Here is a 21,784-nt window from a genome sequence, read left to right on the forward strand (position 1 = left end):
CTTATATCATCATTCCACGTACAAGCTTATATGCCACCAAAGCCTACTATTATATTGGATACTGTTGATGCTGTGTTGCCTTGTCGTTCGATCGTGTCGCAGCCAATATATTCGTTGGGCTCATGTGAGCACTCGAGATCAGACACTGGTCTGTGTTCTATGAGACTTGGCTGGTCTCTCAAGGACAAGGTATGGGCTTCAAGAATCTAATGAGTCAATGCCACCAGCAGAAGATGAAGATTTGGATTGAGGATAGATTTGATGTCTCAGTTTATCGGTTTAAAGGATGTGTGAAGGAAGAACTGAATCTAGGAGAGTAGTAGCAAAGCATGGGCACGAATGATTCTGATTGCATTGCATGCCCCCAAGAGGGAACACACTGTGTCTTCAGTGGATGATTTCATGCACTATGCTTTGAATCAAGTGGAACAGTGTGTCCCCTTCATGTCCTTACAAGAACAAATATATTGGCACATCTTCTTCTGCAGAGGTTGATGTCTTGGATCAATGAAGCAATTTGATTGTGGTTTTGGGCAACGAGAGAAGGTTCAAACCAAAACTTAACTCTATAACCTAACAAATAAGATTAGTAGGTCTAACTTAGATTTGTTGCACAACAAAGCTGTAATATCTCAATTGTTTTTGCATGTTTAAATTAAAATATTTAAATTTTTATTTATACTTTCTAGTAAAATCTTTTTGCGGCTTTGGGAATTGTTAATAGTAAGCATTTCACTTCTTCCAAATACAATAATTATCTTATTGAAATTATATGATTATTGATGAATGAAAATATTATTATTTTTCTTTCTTTTATAGTATTAATTGACTCTGCCATCTTTCTTTAATCCTTTCATGAGGTATTTCGACATCAAAGGATGAGTTAGACAAGTTGTAGATTTGGATGCAATCTAACAACTTGGGTTGGATTCCAAATAGGATTAGATTTGGATTAGATTTGAGTTGGATAAAGGACGAACCCAAACCTAAGCCGAGCCTAACCCAACCAGCATCCAATTTAAGCCACAGAAAGAGTCATTTATTTTTCACATATATATAGAAATTTTTTTATAAGAAAAGAGAAGCGAAGAGTAGAGAGAAAGGTAATTAAAAATTGTATAGTAACTTAAACATTAGTCAACGTGTAAATTTATTCTCTCTCCAATTTATTTATCTAACAAAATATTCTTCTCTTTAATACTTCCTCCAAATACCAAAGTGGTTACTATTTATTATGATTAATATTACCCAATTAGAAATTTAAAATATATATAAATTAAAACCTAAGCTTATCATCGAATGATTTTATGATGTAAGAACAAAAACATAATCGATATTATAATATGATATATGATCAACACCTCAGTGTTCTATGAATAACATAGTCGATACTTCAAAAGCATATGACAACTTGACATAAGGTTGACTCGATTGGACTTTATTATATCCTAAATTCGACACAACACAATTATGGTTAAGCTCAGAGACATGTACAACTGCTTCCGTCGATCACAAGAGGTATAATCCAAAGAGTTCATTATAAAAGGATTCCCCTTACACTTATCAATACGACCAAATCTTTCCACCCATTTACAAATGAATAAAAAGAAATTCCTGCTCTTATCATCTTTTTCTTCTTTTACCTCATCTTCAACTTCTTCCTTCCTCGTCGAGGATGATATTGAGGAGACAACGATCAAGGTTGGATGATATTGGCAAAAAGCATAAGGCGATGATTGAGAGCGTTGAGAATGATATCGAGGGGACAACGAGCAAGGTTGGACAATATTGACAAGGAGCATAAAGCGATGATCGAGAGCATGAACGTCATAAGGAGCATAGGACGATGATGATGTCGATAAAAAATATAGGATTATGAAAAAAAAAAGAATGAAATTGATAATAAAAGAGTTATAAATAATAAAATAATATATATTTTAAAATATAAATAAAATAAACTTCTAAAACTAATTTAAACATTGGAAGGATATTATGAAAATCTCGAAGTCAAGCGATGACATTAAATTTTATTAAATAAAATTTAATGATGTTTATATAAATAAAAAACATACTACAATTGTTGTGGGAAATAGCTTGGAGCCGTGGCCTCGGGGTCGACGCGGTTCGGTTCGAGTCCGGACGACAGGGATCTCTCCGGGGCGTCCCTCGAGCTCGCGGGGTCGGTCTGGTACGATGGTCCGATCGGGACGGGGTCGCCGTTTCCTCCGGGCAAGGACTCCTCGTCCGCGCGTCTGACGAGGGCCCTCGGCTTCGCACTTGCACAAAGGTCGGGTCGGGAAGCTCGACCCGACCCCTCCGATGAACAAGTTAAGAGGATGTGGAGGGAGTTTCAGGAGAAGAGGTGTTTTGTGTATGTCCGTCCTCCCCTCTCCTGATGAACGAGAGGATATTTATATGTAAGCTTACTGTTGTTTGATGTGCCCGCCTGTAGGAGGCAGGTTGATAGCGTCTGACATGGGAGTTAACGTAGCGTGAAGAACCGAGCCTGAGTAGACGTTAATGCGCCTCGACCGGTGTTCCAGTTCGTTTGACCGGATGCAATTATGCCGATCGAGGCATGAGATGTCGGCTGACATTAATTAAGTCTTATCATAATTACTATCCTCATCAATAATGGAGTTCAATTCATATTTAATAGTAAACCTTCTTACTTCACAATCAATATTATTGCGCATTTTCTTCAAACAAAAAACCAGTATCCAAATTTATATACACAGCCTTTTACTAAAAACAAGTATTAAAAAGAAAAAAAACAAAGCAAGCTGAAAACAGAAGCATTTCCGAAATCTTGGGACCATTACACAGCATTGCTTCTTGGAATCATTAGATTCTTAGTATTCACATCCCCTGCACGACTGTTGGCCACTGCTTCTCCCACTCACATCGACTGCCTCTTCTGCTGCTGCGGCCTCTCGGAAGTGTTCCTTCCGCTGCAACTGTCGATGCTGCACTCCGTGTTGCCGCTGTTGTACACGCAGAGCACCTTGCACTTCACCACCCCGCCGGTGTACACGTGGAACCCCGGCGCCACCATCATCCGCACGCCCACCGGAGTCAGCCGCTTGACCCTGTCGGCCGCTACGTCCTCCATGAACCGGCCATCGAACCTCGCCCCTCTGTTCGCCCTCAGCGTCGGGATCGCCGGGTGCACTGACCGGGCCATGAGCCGGACCACCCACGCCCCCTTGGCCGACCCGAAGAAGGCCTGCAGCAGCCCCTCAGGCCACGGCCGCGTGCGTCCCACCATCGCCACCACCTCGCTCATCTTTCGGTCACAGAACCGACTCAGCCCCACGCTGTAGTGCCTCGTGCCTTTGCTGAGAACCTCGTCCCAGCCTAGCCCTCGGACGGCCTCGTAGCCCGTCCGGCTGGCCTCGCACCGTGCCGCCGGGTCGATCAGGTCGGACTCCTCCCCGTCGTCCTCCTCGAATCCGGCGTACAGGACCCGGTTCAGCAGCGCCTCCATGTAGAACAGCAGCCCGCTTGGGTTCCTCCGCCACTGGACCGCGGCCCGGGGATCGTACGGCTGGATCAGCGTCGCGACCCTGTCGGAGGACCGTGAGCCTGGCCCCGCAAGACGGACCTGCGAGATCAGCGAGCGGGCGAGGTGGCGCACGGCCGTGTGGGCTTCGGCGACGGCGAGGTGGAAGGCCTCGGCGGTGAAAGGGGCAGAGGACGGGGGTAAGCCGGTAGCCGGGCCCGGTTGGAGGGCGGCTCCGAGGTCGCGGCAGTGCGACTCGAGGCGTTCGACCTTTCGCTCCAGCTCGGCGAGGGAGTACTTGAGGCGGGAGGCCTCAACGAGGGCTTCATCGCGTTTTCGGGTAGCGTGGACGAGTTTCCGCGACAGCTCCGCCGCTGCGAGGCGCCATTGGTCCTCGTGAACGTCGGAAACTGGTGTGGCTGAAGCGGTGGCAGGGCTCCGGCCGGTGAGGGAGAGGAAGAGAGATCGGAGGCCGCGGAGGCTGGGAGAAGAAGACACCATGGGGTGTCGATGCTGGCCAGCGGCGTTATCGAGGGGGACGACTGTTATGAGCTTGTCACGAGAGGTGGGGCGGCACTTGTTGCAGGAGACGGACACGGCCTCGCTCTCCTCCTGGCCTCTGCACCGGGAGGGTCGCCGCGGAGTGGCCGTCGGTGCGCTTGTCGCCGCTGAGGAAGCGGTGACGGAGGAGTGGAGCGGCGTGGGGTTATGCACGTATGGACTTCCGCTTACGGATGCGCTCGATGGCTGTTCTTTAGGCACGACTTCCAGTTGCTGAGATTCCTCCTCTTCTTCTTCTTTCTCATGCTCGGGAATCTGCCAATAAAGGTTTCATGCATGCGTGAGAGCCTCTAAAAGACTGAAACAAACGAGAAGAAGAGATCGATTACTCACCGGATCGAAGACAGGAGAGCGAGGAGGAAGGGGAGGAGGAGAGGGGAGGGAAAAGGACGAAGGACAGGAGAAGGGAGAGGCCATCGAAGACGAACTATTCTCTTCCTTCCTCTTCTCTTTACGGGACAGTAGCGAGTTAAATGCTGCGTCTAAGACTTCCCCCTCCCACAATAAATTAGCCGCAGACTTCGTTTCCTCGTGTCTCCTCTTTCACTGTTACCGCTACAGAAACTGCCATTGCTGGAGATTCATCATCAGCACGTTGTGGAGAAGAAATGACGTGTAGTTTTGCATATATTCTCCTTACAAGGACAAAAAAGTAAGGCATTGGAGAACTCAGCATGCATGTAAGACCATCACGAACTACAGATTGCTGCAGGAGACTTAGAACACAGATGAACTGGATACATTTGAAGTCTTCAATGAGCGACCATTCTGTCGTTGCGTTGGGTGAGCATTGATTAATGGCGGTCGCTTAGGATGGCCTTCCCCTGTCACTACGAATTAAATGCTGTTCACGGGAACTCAGTATCTTCTCTCACTACTCCTCGTCAAGCACACTCAAGTAGCACTGAGTCATGTGAAGGTCATTCTCAATGCAGCCACTCTTCTTCCTCCAAGGAAGAATGTTGGGAATGGGTAGCACGATACGATCTTGCTTCTCACACCTTAGATCAAGATTACATAGTGGGAGGGCACTGACTGCTCTCTCTCTCTCTCTCTCTCTCTCTCTCAGCTAAACCTGTAAGATTCAATTCTCTGGTCCCGGTCACGGATGAGCATGTGAGCCACATTTATGAACATCTGATGAGAAACCACTCTGTGTTATGGATCCATGCTCTTCGACAATGATCTCTTCTACAAGGAGAACTGTTCTTCTTCCCTTCTCTCTTCCTTGTGTGTCTCTGCAGGTCTTCCGTTTTATCAACGAGAGGAGGAACGGGGGTCTCTCGGCCATGGATGAGCTGACAGTGTGGATCAGGACACTGAGGAGAGTGGTGCAGACAAAAACAAGTGAGCTGTCAGCAAAAAGCTTTATACAGGCATCGGCAGCTTTGTACAGTCTCCTATTTAAGGAAGTCAGACGCGTACGCCGATCTACTTTTCCCAGTCAACCGAGTGCAGAAGGCTATCCTTTCGTTACACTGCTACTGTGATGAGAGGAGAGAGTAGAAAAGCGATGCTGTCATCGAACGGCATCAGGCATCACCATCTTTACGAGCGACGGGTGCTTCTCGACCTCATCTCACTCGCCTCCGATGCGTTCTTGTGAAGAGGCATGTCACGTGTAGGCTTGTGCAGGAGACAGAGACAGCTCCACCTCTCGACAGTGTGACGGTGACCGGTGGACACAGCGGTGGCTACGACTGTTCAGATGATCTATTCGTATGTTTGGATTAGGTAGAAGTCAGATGAGCCTTAAAGACTTGTGTTTCAAGATCTTGACACCTCCTTAAGATCCTTCTTTTCCTTCTTACTTTGTCATTAATGATCTTGATGCCTCCTTTAGGTCGGTAGATGCACCTAATTAGGTATAGGTCATCCATCCACGTAGTTGTAGATATAGCTTGCTAGTCCAATCAAAGGATTCATCTCGAAAGATACAAGTCAAATGAATAAAAGAAGATGATAATTTTTAACTATTAACACTCTTTGGGACGCTCAAGTCTAAGAGAGAGAAAGCTACGTACGATCGAGATGAGAGAGAGAGAGAGAGAGAGAGAGAGAGAGAGAGAGCGTATGTAATATAGCTGCATAGGAGATGTTTAGATCATAATCGAATCTGAAAATTAAATGGATTTAAAATGGATGAATCGAGTATATTATTAATTGATTTGTTCGAATTAAATTGATTTTAATTTAAAAAAATATTAATTCAAATAAATTTATCACTCTAACCTTTCAAGTCGATTAATCAAATCAATACAAATATTTAATTTTATAAATAAAATATGTTTGATTTTATAAATATTATTGTGTAGCCTAATTGAACTCAGATTTTGATTCAGTTTAATTGAATTAAATCAATTTATTTAATATATATATATATATATATATATATATATATATATATATATATATATATATATATATATATATATATATATATATATATTATTTAAAATTATAAATTATTTAATCGATTAACTAAATTGGATTAATCGATTTTGAATTATTTTGGTTTGGTATATCCAAATAAATTTCTATTCGAACTATTTTACTTGAATCGAATAAATTCAAAAATATAATTTAATTTGATTTAACCCATTAAGATTTGATCCAAACGTCAAGATGATAGGTCTTACAGTAAGTGATATAGCATACTTTAGCATCCATCTCATCGCATCGCATGTAACACATCAGTTGTTATAATAGACTCGATCCAACCAGTGCCGAACGAGACTAAAGCAAGCAAACCATACATACTCTGACTCTCTCGTTTTTAACTCTTGCTAACTTAAGTATCGAAGAGGTCGAGTCAGGAATCCCTCTCCTAACATCAAATTGTATGCAAGAACTTGATGAACGATGAAAGAAGTGATCAAACTGATGAGTCAACTAGCCAATAACTCTATTTTGATCGTTTAACCATGCTTAAGCGAGAGTTAACATAGTACACTCATTAGACCCATGTAAGCCAATCATACATATTGCCCACTTTCGATGTGGGACTAATGAGATGTTACAATCATGCCCCCGCAAGATGGTGCTCCTGTCAAGGATACCAATCTTAGATCGATGCAAAGCAAATGGTTTACAAGCAAGAGACTTCATGAGTAGGGCAAGAGCATATCACTACTGCTATTGCTGATGCTGTGGCTATGACGGCGATAGCTGCAACAGCAATGGCGATGGCTACGACAACGATGGCAGCGGCTGCAGCAGAGGAGAAAGCTACAGCGATGGAGAAAGCTATAGCAATGCTGTAGCAGAGGAAGAAACCGCAGCAGATGAAAAACCTGCAGTGATTTTGCATTGATGCTACAACAAAGGAGGAAGCTGCAACAGAGGAGGAAGCTATAGCAGAGGTGCAGCAGAGGAGAAAGCTACAACGATGCTATAATAGAGGAGAAAACTACAGCAAAGGAGCGATGCTACAATAGAGGAGAAAGCTACAACGATACTATAGTAGAGGAGAAAACTACAGTAGAGAAGAAACCTATAGTGATTTGCTCTTAACAGGAGTTGAGGATCAACAGTTGACAGTGAGGCAGAGGTGGACAACCGTACAGCAAACGAAAAGGGGAGTCGAGTCCGACGGGAAAATTGTACAGCAAACGAAAAGGGGAGTCGAGTCCGACGGGAAAATTGTACAGCAAACGAAAAGGGGAGTCGAGTCCGACGGGAAAGAGTTCCCCCCTTCTCTGCAGAGGCAAGGGATGTGATGAATGACAAGCTTCGATGGCCGTGGAGCCTCGCTCGTCTCACTTGCTCTGATACCATTTTAGAAAGAATAAAAGATAAAAAGAATTACCGAAGAAGTTTCAATGAAGAAGCTTTAAAGAAGTTTTATTGAAGATAAAAAGATTTATTGAAGAAACTTTATTTAAGAAGTTTTAATATATTAACATATCTCTCTCCTATTTATATATATTAGGAGGGAGGACTTCTCTCAGATTTCTGAGATTGGAAATGTTATATGCTATCAGAGAAGATTTCCAATCTGGGAATAGAGGGCCCTCTATCCGAGAATAGAGGGCCCGAGCGATGGGTCGTGTGGTGTTGTGGTCGATGGACGCAGGTGGGCTCGGCCACTTGGGGCCGGGGCTAAGCCTCTTCCACAGCCCACGTCGGTGAGCTTGCGGCAGAGCTACACGCCGACGATCACACGTGGTCGAGATTTAATGTTCCAAGAAATCCTCCAAGATTTCGTCGACGAAGCAGAGTCCTAAGATTTCACGCCTCCACGTCACCAAACCAAAATAAATAAATAAATAAATAACTAAAACATGATTAGATCCGCCACCAAACCAACGTGTCGGTGCTCCATAGATCCAACTAATTAGAGCACAAAGAACTATACGTGATGTAGATATGATTCCTCTCCATAAATCTCAAGTCAGTTGGGTATATATTATGATGTATTGATACTTAGTGCATCAATTTCATCTCCCGAATTGGATGACCTCTTCAAGAAAATTAAGGCTTTGAAAAAAAACATAAATCTATTTTAATCAACTCGATCCTCGATGAATATGAAGATCTCTAACCAAATTTTAAACTGCATCACACAAGTCTCTAAAGAGATTTTTTGGAACACTAGGATGGAATTACCTCTTCAAAAGCCAAAGGAGGGTTTGACATTCATGACCTTCAAACTATCAAAATATATATATATATATATATATATATATATATATATATATATATATATATATATATATATATATATATATAATTGTGCTAAAAGACTCATTCCTCTCCTCAACTGTGAAAACAGACTTTGGGTTACATCAAGTATGGGGATATCTGACCTTGAAATCAAAGGCATTTATTGCCCTCTCCAGTAACTTAGAAACCAGCCTTAGAAAATTCAGACATTTGGTATCTCACCTACTCATCAATAAAAAATGTGATCTTCGTTGGCTGCAAAAGTGCTTTCACCCTCTCCCAATCAATAGAATCCTCAAAATTCACATTGCACAACACCCCGAGGATGATTTCTAGGTATGATCCTTTACTCTAAATGGGTTAGCCTTTGCGAAGAGTACCTATCAATTGTTGAGAAAGGAGGATCACAAAGAAAACAAAGATAATCTAGTCAATGGGTTAGCAGCCTTTGCAAAGAGTGCGCTTCCAACCTTCCATCTTTTGTATGTTTCAATTCTGCAATTGAGTAATTAAATAGTTTTTCTTTTCAGAAAGACAAAAAAGTCTTTTGGAGGTTGAAATCAGGTGGAATATTCTTTTGCAAGAGCTCATGGTGCTATATTTCTCCTCCATTGGCCTGCTGGGTAGAGAGCTCAGAAATGATCATGATGAGTGCTGGTTTTTCTGCAAGTTCAATTGGCTGATGCATCTCTTCTTTTCCTTCGCTATGATTTGCAATGCACAATCTAAAATCTATCCCAGTTTTAGATCAAACATCTGCAAATGAAATAATCACACAGCAAGGCATGTGCCTATACTGCAAGACCGGATCTTTGAAGCTATAACTAGATGAGGTGCCTTGATCTTTGTACGAAGGTGCACTGTTGGCAAGATGTGTTTCGACCACAGACACAGACATCACTATTGAGGTAATTAGAGTGCCCATTATATACGGCAATATGGAGCACTGAAAGCTTACAACTGCAGATGCAAAGGCTTCCCTGGATAACATGCTATCAGCATGACTACAGCTTAAACCTTACTCATAACCCACATGATTAAGGCTGCCAACAGCTTAAACACTCAATCATACTTCTCCCACATGCCATTCGTTTCCCCATTTTGATTCTTTGCCTCCTCCTGCTCCTTCAGCTGCTCAAGATGACATGAGAACGAGTCAAAAGCAGGGAATTATATATATGTCAACATTCATGACAAATGAAGTGTAGAGCTAAAAGAAGAAGATGCAGAATAATACCTTTGCAAGTTGTCCTTTCTGATATCTGTAGCCCTGCAGTGAATAAGAAAAGGGTTTTAGAACACTGATTCATGTGTGAAATGGGAGGTTTACGTGACTACATGAGACTACCAGACCTTATCGGTTCCATATATGTAGTCACAGTAGGTGAACACCGATGCGAAGTTACTGTGACTTCTCCCTCCAACATAGTGATGGTAGTCATGGTACTCCGCACCTCCATAGAATGGGATGTATTTGGTGGGAGTCTGAGGAAAGTCATAGCTGCACAGACACCAACGAAGAGCGAGAATGAAAGCTTCGATCAGATAATTCCAACCCATGCAATAACATCTGATTACTCTCTTGAACTGTAATCTTAAGCTCCTACAGCGAGTGTTTGCTCGAGAAAGCCGGGTGTCATCTTTGCTATGTGCTTCCTGTAACCGAGTGCTCTTCCTCTGTGATTCTCTCTCTTCCGTCGCATGCAGACACAAGTTGTTCTCGGCAGATGCGCGCATAAAACGTGGAGAATCTTTGGAAGTGATGCGACGCAAATCCAGCTTCGGGTACTCATTCAATCTAAAGTGCATTTCAATAGGAAGGAGGAGTAGGTGGGATCCGCAGCTGAGGACAAAGAAGAAGCGACCAGATCTGACCACCTTCCTAAAACGATAGAATAATCTCATCTACCTCAACACTATGTGTGAATAATTATTTGGTTTTCGCTCTCCACGCTCGAATTGTTTAATGAACACTACCAAGCTCGAATTATTAGTACTCGTATAGTTATGGAAGTAAAACATCTAGGTCTATTTATCTTTACGTCGTCAGTATTATCAACAGAAACATGAAAACAAAAAGTAAAAAAATAATTTTAATATTCTAATTTATGGTAGCGAATGACGTCAATGGTGATAAACAGTATTGGAGGTGGCGGAAGATAACGCCACTAAGGATTGCGAGTGGTTGATGTGAATGAGAAGAGTGGTGGCGAGAGGTGATGGACCCTCTACATTTGCATCAACGTTGATGTAGTTATCGAGCGACCCTTTCATCGCATGACATCTGCATCGGCATCGTCACAGTTGTCGAGCGGCGTCGCTCAGCAACTACATCGACGTCGACGTAGATACAGAATAGTTCTCACCTCTTGTTGTCGCTCTCCTCATCTACAATAGCCATCCGTAGCCCCCAACGACATCGTTCGCTACCACCAGTTGAGACATTAAAATTACCTTTCTACTTTTTGTTTTTGTGTCTCCATCGGTAAAACCGACGATGTTATGATAAATTAAAATATATACATTTAACCTTCGTAACTATAGAGATGTCAATATATTTTTTTAAAGTTTAGAGATTGAGATACTAAAAGTATCTAAACTCACTTATCAAATCTAATTAAAAGAAGTTTGAGCTCATTAATACTTTTTTGTTTTATTTAACTCCGTGGTTCCATCATATACTTGCATTTACTTTCACATGTCAAAGTAATTTAATCTTTGGTGTTTTCGATGCAATGGTTTGAATGATTACACGATTGAGTTGAGGACACGATTTAAATACTCATACTAAGGTGGGTAGGTAAGGCAAGCTGGTTGATTAAGACACCACGTGAACAGGCATGCTTGGCGGATCACGAGATGCAAAAGATACCAAAACTTGTGGTCTCAGGCCCAGCCTTCTCCTTTGCTGCCATCGGCAGTGTGTGTCGCTCGATCATGTAGCAACGGGACCATATCTAATTTGCAGCGTTATGCATCTCAATGAGAAGACGACGATGGATGAAGGACAGGGAGACGTACCCGCAGTGCGTCTCGATGGCCTCGACGTGGCGGAGGACGAACCAGAGCCAGAAGACGAGGATGTGACAGGGAGCGATGGCGGGGCCGAGGAAGGCAGGGAAGCCGAGGATGAGCACCTCCGCCCAGTGGGCGTAGGGGGCGGCGAACCCCACCGGCGCCGAGAACTCGTGGTGCACCCGGTGGATGTGATCGTAGCCCCACCGGCTGTGCAGCGCCCGGTGGAGCCAGTAGTTGAAGTAGTCCTCCACCACGAAGTATACGGCCAGCTGCGCCGCCGCCTCCCACACCGACGGCAGCGGCAGCCCCGTCCGAATCCCCACCAACTGCGAACAGAAGAAGAAACGAGTCATACCTTCCATCTCCACATCGCCCGTGCGCTGTGCAAATCTGTAGTATTACGATTTAGACAACACAATGAATTAGAACAGTTTTGGACACGAAAGATAAATCCTTTATGGAGTCAAAGTTAGGGCTACACAACCCCAAAGATTCCATTTTTCTTGGGAAACTTGATCTATACTCGTATATCCCGTTGCATCATGTCACGTCAATCGTCGACGTGTGCTAGAGGCCGGAGTTCTTGGAAGGGATATGTAACACCACCAAATACTAATCATTCTTCAGTATATAAGGTACAGACAATGCTACATGTGAAATGAAGAGATGTATGAACGCATGTGTTGTTGCAGCGAGAATGTTGTCGTTAGGGGTACCTTGATGGTGGGGAAGGAGACGAGCTGGAGAGGGCCGACGGCAAAGAGGAAGGTCTTGACGACGTTCTTGTAGCACTTGAGGACGTCGGCGACGGGGACGTGGACCTTGGGCTGGAGCTTGTACTTGTGGATGGCCTTGGGGCGCTTCAGCTCCGCCAAGGCGACGGGGAGCGGGGCGACACTGTAGACCAGGAGGAGGAAGACGATGTTGTGGGCGTAGAGCCAGAAGTCATGCATGCCGGCGGAGTACTGGAACCAGACCCCCTCCACCGCCGTCAGGTTCCTCCCCAGGGCCGCCTCCGCCTCGCCGATGCTCGTAAACGGCAGCATAGCAACAGAAGCCAAGCTCAAAAAAGAGCGGAGGAGGAGGAGAGGCAGTGGAGGCTTGTTCTGAAGCAGCTGCTGTTCTGGTGGTGATCAACTCTTCTGTGATTTATAGGCAGAGACTAAGAAGACGGGCATTAGCCGGGTGACAAAAATACAAACAATAATAATAATAATAATAATAATAATAATTATTATTATTATTATTATTATTATTATTATTGTTGTTGTTGTTGTTATTATTATTATTATTATTACATATATGTGACAAAAAATTATTTATACCTACCCCCACCCCCTGTGTTAGCACCTGAACATATCTAAAGTAAGATTGGTTTCGTGGCCCTTCTTCCAAGGTAATTTTGATAAATCTAACATGTGATCATCATTGGTGTGAGCAAAGTGACAAAATTAACAACAACAACACCAACAACAACAACAATAATAATAATAATAATAATAATAATTATTATTATTATTATTATAGAAAAGTGATAAAATATTATTCAAACCTACCCCCTATGTTGGCACCTCCACGTATCTAAAGTGAGATTGGTTTCGTGACCGTCCTTCTAATGTAATTTTGATAAATCAACATGTGATCGTCCTTTAGGGGAATTATTTGCTTTTGGCCTGTTCACACGATTACAATTTTATCATTTGGAAGCTCATAAGCTCCGAAAGACACGTTTAAAAGTCCTTGATTTCCCTACTCTTCAATCAATATGGGATTAAATATTTTTATTAAATATTTATTTAACGGTTCAAATAATGTGATAGAATATTATGATAGAGGCATACATAGAATAATATCCCTGCTTCTTTATATCCTTAATCAATCAATGATTTGAGGATCAATCATATATTTGAATAGCTAATCTAATTACGTGATTTGGTTATACGAAGAAAATAAGTCGTCAACCAAGGTGCAATAATCGGTGAGGAAGAAGTGGGGGTGGCTCGGGGCAGAGAGCACTTCATCGACAAAGATGTGGAGGGTGGAGTGGTCGTGGCCACAGGAGAGTGTAAGGAGGGCGAAAGTTGTCTTGAAGTTGGTGGGTGATTGTAGTAGATCATCGTGGGAGGGTGAATGGATATCATAAAGAAAGTCGTCGATATAGGGAGGAAGGGAGAAAGACGGTTGTGACAAGATAGATCAAGGGAGAAGAGGCAGCCACTTGAGGGCAAAGGGAGTAGTGACACCAACGAAGAGATACCAAAGATGACAAGTGACGGTACTAATGGAGAGATCCCAAAGATAGAGATGCGTCGTCCCAAGAGTCATAAAGGGCAAGTTAGCCATCGGAAAAGAGGACCATATCATGGATGAAGTGGGAGTGCCCGATCAAACGTCCCCAAGGGCATTAACATCCTTGGTGTGATCGAAGAAGCAATCGAAATCAACAAAAGGATCGTCGAGCAACCAACAATGATACAAGGATTGCTATCGCCGAACAACAAGGAAGAGAAAATCTTGCTCGAAGCAAGAGGAGCTTTAATACCATGAAAAATTAAGAAATAGATTGTAAAAGGGATAAATTTTATCCATCAAGGTGATGAGTATTTATACAAGTTTTGAGGGAGACAATCAATTACTTAAATTATATAAACAAATCAACTAATCAAATATATGATTGATAGATGATAGATTGATTGAGAATAAAAAAAAAATATATATATATTATTTTATGTATATTTCTATCATGATGTTGTAGATGTAATGTATTAATAATTAATAAATATCATATAACAAGTAATAGAATATAATAATTAATAAATATCGTATAATTATCATAGAATAATTAATAATTTTTTCTTGGACAGATGTAAGCAGGTAAAAATGAAGTGTTAGCCTCGGGAAACATAACCAAAGAGACAGTCACTCCATATATCGGGCTGAGTCAAATTAATTCGAAAAGGACGTCCTGCAGGCACAAGTTTAATGCAGCATGCAGACGTTGGGTTTTCTGTTTTCTGGTGATTCCCAAATTCCACATCTTCGGCGGACAAAACAATGTGGTTCAAACTACTCCATCACCGTAAAGAAGAACACTGAAACCAGTCCCTTCGATGGTGAAGCGGCATGTCGCTCATCAAGACACGTGATACTCTGTCATGGATTCTGCATCCATCGATCAACAATATTTCTCCCTATGATTTGGGTTGGTTCCAAGCTGTCTCACATGGAACCATTGTCATCGGACACGGATCAAACCGGTTGGCCGGACGGGGGAAAAAAGGTGAACCAAACCCCTCCAATCGGTTCGGTTCGATCAACCGATCGGATCACTTAAAATAAAAAAAAGTAATTATTAAAAACCAATTTGTAACATAATTAGAAATACAGACGCTAAATTGATTAGATCATTTAAATTTTGTTAAAATAGTTATGCCTTTTTATTTATAACAAACAAAGAGAAATATATATAGATTTTTTTTTATCATAAATTATGTGGTTTGACCGACAGACCCACCGACTCAACGCAACCAATGGATCGCATGGAAAGACTACACAGTTCATGAATTAAAAAGGGCTTGTTGTCCATCGTTACGAATTAAATAGGCCACATGCGACGCACGATACATCATACCAAGTGAGTTCACAACAAAAATAGAAAGTAGCTAAAAATGGATGAATTTTAAATCCCCTTACCAGAAAAGCCTGCAGATACGGCAAATGGAAAGATTTTTCTGATAACTGGCAAAGAAAGGATAGCAAGAAAAATATTTCCTGGTGCATATTTCCAGTACAAAGCAAAACACTTATTTGCATGCGTTGGTCCGCATCTTTACGTTACAAACTCATCTCCCGATGAAAGACTGCAGTGTGTAGAACTAGAAATTATTCCTCAAGCAAATCAACTTTAGTCCGGTAAAAAAGGAAAGCCGAAATCAAAACTAGGCAGTTTTAACATCAGGCTCTTCCGTTTTAGTAGGGCTCCACAGGTGCTCGGAACTTTGCTCCCGCATAGACGGCTGCAGCACCAAGCTCCTCCTCGATCCTCAGCAACTGTGTTCACCGCACAAAAAGAAATGTTGTAACATGGCACATCAATCGCTATGTAGAGAGGTATTCATATCATAATATGGCGTGATGACTTACCTGGTTGTACTTAGCAAGGCGCTCAGAGCGGCACGGAGCTCCAGTCTTGATTTGGCCCTGTTTAAGAATCATCATCTCTCAAACAACAGACTTGTTGGAGAACAAGCGCTGTTTCTACAAAAATCATATGGTTCAGTGACGATGAATGTAACATACCGTAGCTAAACCAACCGAGAGGTCAGCAATAAAAGTATCTTCCGTCTCACCACTATAACAAGGGAAGACAGAGTGAGAATCACCTACAGATGCTAATAAAAATTATACACAAGCTAAAAGCGTACCTCCGGTGGCTAGCCATCACTCCCCAGCCAGCATGTTTAGACATTTTGACAGCTTCAATACTCTCGGTAACAGACCCTATTTGATTCACCTAAACAGCCATGCAAATAGAATAACATTATGTTGCAAGAGGGGATACCCTCCCAATGCTAAGAATCTTACATGCCATCAAGAAAACTATTCAAGCCAGGTTTTAGTAAGGATTCAAGTCTGGTACCATGGTTCATACCAATGCATGAATAATTACGGTTCTTGAAATCCTCTTACAATCGTTCATACCAACTCTAAGAATGGGTATAATTTACTGCATCCTTTCTCTCAGCACATCTTGGACTGTCCTGATTGCAGGTTCTAAGCAGCCAGCCCAACTGGTATATTTAATCAGATACAACCTCTATGTTCATCTAACTTGATTTTTTTTTCCCTCATCCACAATCCTACCAGATAATTAACCTCCTAATCCCTAAACAAAGGAACAACGATAAAATCATTAGACAATACCTTCAAAAGAAGCGCATTGCATGACTTCTCCTTTATCGCCTTGGCAACACGCTGCAGAAGTAAATTGAACAAAAGATTTCAGATCTCAAATAGGAATATTCTTAAGATACATTAGATTTTTAGTCTTTTCCTAATAGAAACTTACTGTTGGGTTGGTAACGAGAAGATCATCTCCAACAATTTGCACCTTATCTCCAATCTCTTCTGTCATCTTTGCATAGTGGGTCCAATCATCCTGATCAAATGGGTCTTCAATTGATACGATGGGGTACTCACTGACAAAAGATTTGTAGACATTTTTCAGACTGTCTCCAGATATCTTTTGAGAACCATCATTGTTCTGCAGTAACAGAGATTTTCACATCACCAAATGTAAAAATAGGCAAGAAATGAAACAAACATGAGGGAAACTTAAGATAATCCTAAGACTTAGAGAAAAAAGTACTTTAGTTAACCAACAAAAGCATTCTTACCTCCTCCTTGAAGTTGAGATCGTAAGTCTTATCCTTTTCGCTATAGAATTCAGAAGCAGCAACATCCATGCCAATCACAACCTACAGAAATAGACAAGAACAATCAAAAGCTGAAATTTAGAACTCAAAACTTGTAAGGGAACACATGTACATGGAAATAAACACAAATTATAGTACATACTTTGCCGGTATAACCAGCTTTAGCTATGGCTGTCTTCAAAAGTTCAAGACCTTCCTTGTTCTCCTGGAATTGAAAAATGGATACATATGTGTGAGATCACTCCCATAGATGACAGAGATATTTTTAACCAAAAAAAATTCTGACTTCAACTAAAAAAATTCTGACAGCATGAATGCAATGTGTTGCAGGGCAAGGTACAATTAAGCATTCATTGCCTGATGTTGTTCGCCAACTAAAGTAGGCATGAGGTGTCAAATATCATTAACAGTGCAAAAATTAACACTAAAATTACTAACCAACAAAAAGTAAAAAAATAAAATCTTAGCCAATGAGAACTTGAATCCAACTTGATCCTAAAATTTGGCAGCCTGAATTTCCACTTCCGAACATATTCATAAAGTTTAGAAATCAACAGCAAATGATTTGCCCAGGAGTATCCAAGCTTTAGAATTAAAAGCATGTATGCTGTAAGAGACTCGTATGTGTATGGTTAGACATCGACACAACGTTAGAGGAGATTTCTATCTAATAAGCCACAAAACTGACTTCAGAGGAGCAATGAAAGCTATGGCAGCAGTTTGTGAAAAAACTAGACATGGCAAACAACTGTCGTGCCTAAAAAAATGCTTCCATTACAACAATCCTAGATGGTTCCAGAACAACTTTAACAGATAAGTAGTTAAGTACCAAATGCAACATTACCTTTAAAACCAGAAGACAAACTATATATACACTAAGAACAAATGCACTTCAAAAAGAGAAACAAATGTTGCACTAACTTTATTATCAGAAAATCAAACAAGTGGCCACTAAGAACTTTTTCAGTTATTACCCTGTAAAGAAGCAAAAGTGTATAATATTGCAAGCTTTAAAAAATACAATATGGGGTAATATGAGATGAGATGTTACTAATAAATATGATCAATAATGACTTGCATAAATATAAAATAAAAGGAAAAGTGTATTTTTTATCTTTTATCTTGCCAAAAAAATACTTTGATCAACATACCTAGACTTCAATAAACTTTATCTGCTAACTTTTACAAGATACAAATAATCAGTCACAAGGCTTCAGTGACATCCTTGCCCATGACCATACAGCAGCAACAAATCAGCCATACTTGTTGTCAAACTAACCCTAAGATTAGAAGAGAAAATTGCATTTGCACCAAAGCTGATGCATTGCAGTTGAAACCAGAAACACAAAAAAATGCTGCAGACTGAAAACAGAATGTCCTAGTATCTTCATCACCTAAAATAATGGAAAATATCAACACAGAGCAAGTAGAAGAGAGGCTGTTAAGCTCATGGGGTAAGGTTGCAACTTGCAGGCTCACTCCTGATGCCCGACATATTTGCTTGCTCGGCTGCTACTGCTCTAACCATAATTTACCTGACTGATAATATATATTACAGAAACATAGTACACTCTAGATAACTGCATCTACATAGACTCTATTTAAACATGTTGCACGAATTATGCCACATCACAAACTTCACGGAAAAGGCAGGAGGCAATCATATAAGAATCAAAATGCACAGCAGACCTGAATGTTGGGAGCAAAACCACCCTCATCTCCAACATTAGTGGCATCCTGTCCGTACTTCTTCTTAATGACAGCCTAAAAAAAGAGAATGAGTGTCAAACGATGCTCTCTGAATCAGAGTTTAGAAATTGGCAAAAATACTATGTTACAAACCTTCAAATTATGATAAACTTCCACGCCCATCTTCATGGCTTCCTTGAAAGAGGAGGCCCCCACCGGAAGAATCATGAATTCCTATTATAATAACCAAAGAAAAAAGATAAGCATAATAACTAATATTATATGCAACTGCTCAGCACATAGCTCATGGGAATAATAACCTGCATGGCCAGCTTATTCCCTGCATGTGATCCTCCATTTATAACATTGAATGCAGGCACAGGCAAAACTAAGTTCTTGTTTCCAGCAAGATTTGCAATGTGCTGTATTTCAGGGAAAGAAATACATATCAGACAATAAGAAGTTTAACCAATTACTACCAATTTCACACAACATAATCACTTTACAAACCTGATAGAGAGGAATCTTCTTCACACTTGCACCTGCTTTGCATAAAGCAAGTGATACTGCCAAAATAGCATTGGCACCAAGCTGAAGCAAAAAAATCCAACCAGGATGGTGAATCATGGAAAAAGAATACAGCATGTATAAAATAATGTTTCAATAGCAGAATATTACCTTCTGTTTGCACCAGCCCCACTCGTTTTGTGTGCCATCAAGCTGCTGGACCATGAAGTTATCAATCTGAGCTTGCTCAGTAGGATCCTGCAACGTTATGCACATGAATGTTGGTTATACTACCAATGTGCAGTTTAATCTAAAGTAAAAAATAATCCAAATAAGTGCACCAAACTTATAGTCTTTTGCATACCTTGCCAATCAGTGCTGGAGCAATTATAGTATTCACATTCTCAACAGCCTGAGCCAAAAATAACGTTTAACATTATTGTCTTCTCCAACTTCATACACAATAGGAATCAAAATCCCAAAAACATTAACAAATATGATAGTTTTATTTTTAAAATAGGCTATAAGCTTCAGACATCTAAACCAAAAAGATGAATACATAATTAGTTCTACAAAAGAGATTATTAGATCCTATCACAACTAGCTTATGCAATTGTTAGGGTGCCACTCAAAAGATGGTAGAAATAGTTCAAATGCTGGCGAGAGGATACTAAGACCGAAAAACAAAAAAAAAAATCAATGAACAAATGTTAAAATAGTTTCATACTCTCTTAGGGTTACTACTCTTGAGATAATTTTCGAACCAGTGAGTTAATGCTGTAAAATCATATAGGTTGTAGATTAATTTGATTGATCTAACAAGAGTCTATTAAAAGTCATGCCACAACATTTATAACTTGAGAAATCACTTGAAGGAGAGATAGAACTCTTTCAAGCAGAGAAGTCGAAACATAACCTTGAGGACACCCTTCCCAAGGTAATCCGATCCACCATCTCTCAACTCCAATGCTTCGTATACACCTTAAATATCAAAAAATTTCCAATTAGTGTGTTCTTAAAGACATAAAACAAGCAGAGGAAAACAGCTATTCAACTATAGCACTCAAAAATCGATAATCCATAACCAGAATAGACTAGCACGATCACATAATGATTATATTATTTTCACCACTTGAGATGTGCACAATAAACCAGCTTACGCAAGCAATAGCCAAATACGGTAAAGTTATCGTCTTTATCGAAGATCGAAGCCCTCGAACAGTTATCTTTTCATGAAAGACACCACTTTTGTATACCAAAACGACATAATCTTTAAAACAAACAGAAATAACAAAAGATCAAAGAAATGATGTGCGATCATTTACCCGTGGATGCACCACTGGGGACAGCAGCCCTGGCAAAGGTCCCATCATCACAATGAAGATCCACCTGAAACAAACACGACAACCGCTTTCAGAGAGAGAAGGGGGAAGAAGAAAAAATGGGTATGGGTGGTTTTTCATCAATTCCGAAGCAGATAAATCAGATCTGACACAAGAAAATATAATTATTGAGGCATCCTTCACTGCATAAGGAGTCACAGCCAGAGATCTAAAAACCCTAAAACCCTATGATGAGTAGGAGGAGGAGGAGGAGATGGCGGATCGAAGCGAGAAGGATACGGATCTAACCTCGACGGTGGGGTTTCCACGGCTGTCGAAGATCTGACGGGCCTTCACGAACTTGATCGTCACCATTTTTTCCCTTTCCCTTTTTCTCGCTCGATCGGGGACGCAGAAAGAAAAGAAGCGATGAGGCAGAGACTGTGCGTAGGTGAAAAGATGTGAGGCCGGCGAAGCATTTATAGACGGACGGATGAGAAGCCGAGCCAGGAAGAGCCGTTGGATTCGAGGAACGCGATCCACGGTTTTGACCACAGTTATCGATGATTTTTATGTCCTTTTTCCCGGCTTTTGTAATTTTCGGGCTTCTTTAAGTGTTTATTTTTGCAAAGCATTTAAATTATATGTTTACCCTCATAACAATTTTAATACACGGAAATCACTAATTAAGAATCTCCACGGTAATTATGAGTGCTTTGAGATTAGCGAGCGTATGTGATCGATCCTTTAAAGAACCACGAGGCATTTCATCAAATAAGAAGAAAATTGGGTTTATTGGCAAAAAAAGAAAAGTGGGTCCTATTAAGACTAATTATTGCGGCACGTGGGATGCGGATGCGGCGAATCCGCATCGCATCTTTGACGCAGCCCTGAGCATATTCCTTCAAAGTAACCAACGAGATATCGATGGCTTACCGATACATTCCGAACCGGTATGATCTATTCAGAGAAAAAAATCGAATGATCTGTATATTTTCTTGTCGTTACGTGTAACGTCACGAGAAGCACCCGAAACCGTTACGGAGACCATAACGGTGCTTAATGTCAATATTTCACCTTTGCTG

At 41.2% G+C, this 21,784-nt stretch overlaps 3 protein-coding genes across 3 annotated transcripts; all 3 read right to left on the reverse strand.

Moving 5' to 3' along the window:
• Positions 1 to 2,784: 2,784 nt before the first annotated feature.
• Positions 2,785 to 4,780, reverse strand: LOC135612735 (IRK-interacting protein-like). The gene is made up of 2 exons (XM_065109352.1): positions 4,397 to 4,780; positions 2,785 to 4,318 (listed from the first exon to the last, which is right to left on the reverse strand). The coding sequence occupies exons 1-2, from the start codon at positions 4,478 to 4,480 to the stop codon at positions 2,900 to 2,902; spliced, it is 1,503 nt and encodes a 500-aa protein (XP_064965424.1). The 5' UTR covers positions 4,481 to 4,780; the 3' UTR covers positions 2,785 to 2,899.
• Positions 4,781 to 9,631: 4,851 nt separating this feature from the next.
• On the reverse strand, positions 9,632 to 12,873 carry LOC103985805 (very-long-chain aldehyde decarbonylase GL1-10). The gene is made up of 5 exons (XM_009403646.3): positions 12,463 to 12,873; positions 11,750 to 12,072; positions 10,082 to 10,229; positions 9,966 to 9,998; positions 9,632 to 9,859 (listed from the first exon to the last, which is right to left on the reverse strand). Exons 1-5 carry the CDS (start codon positions 12,790 to 12,792, stop codon positions 9,791 to 9,793), a joined length of 903 nt encoding a protein of 300 aa, XP_009401921.2. The 5' UTR covers positions 12,793 to 12,873; the 3' UTR covers positions 9,632 to 9,790.
• A 2,626-nt stretch (positions 12,874 to 15,499) lies between these two features.
• Positions 15,500 to 21,164, reverse strand: LOC103985804 (enolase). The gene is made up of 17 exons (XM_009403645.3): positions 21,009 to 21,164; positions 20,703 to 20,766; positions 20,294 to 20,358; positions 19,742 to 19,789; positions 19,549 to 19,635; positions 19,381 to 19,461; positions 19,191 to 19,292; positions 19,024 to 19,104; positions 18,871 to 18,945; positions 17,324 to 17,386; positions 17,143 to 17,223; positions 16,815 to 17,009; positions 16,670 to 16,720; positions 16,171 to 16,259; positions 16,046 to 16,097; positions 15,890 to 15,946; positions 15,500 to 15,796 (listed from the first exon to the last, which is right to left on the reverse strand). Exons 1-17 carry the CDS (start codon positions 21,072 to 21,074, stop codon positions 15,716 to 15,718), a joined length of 1,338 nt encoding a protein of 445 aa, XP_009401920.2. The 5' UTR covers positions 21,075 to 21,164; the 3' UTR covers positions 15,500 to 15,715.
• Positions 21,165 to 21,784: the final 620 nt, after the last annotated feature.

This window comes from Musa acuminata, chromosome BXJ2-5, assembly GCF_036884655.1.
Source record: "Musa acuminata AAA Group cultivar baxijiao chromosome BXJ2-5, Cavendish_Baxijiao_AAA, whole genome shotgun sequence".
NCBI classification, from domain to species: domain Eukaryota; kingdom Viridiplantae; phylum Streptophyta; class Magnoliopsida; order Zingiberales; family Musaceae; genus Musa; species Musa acuminata.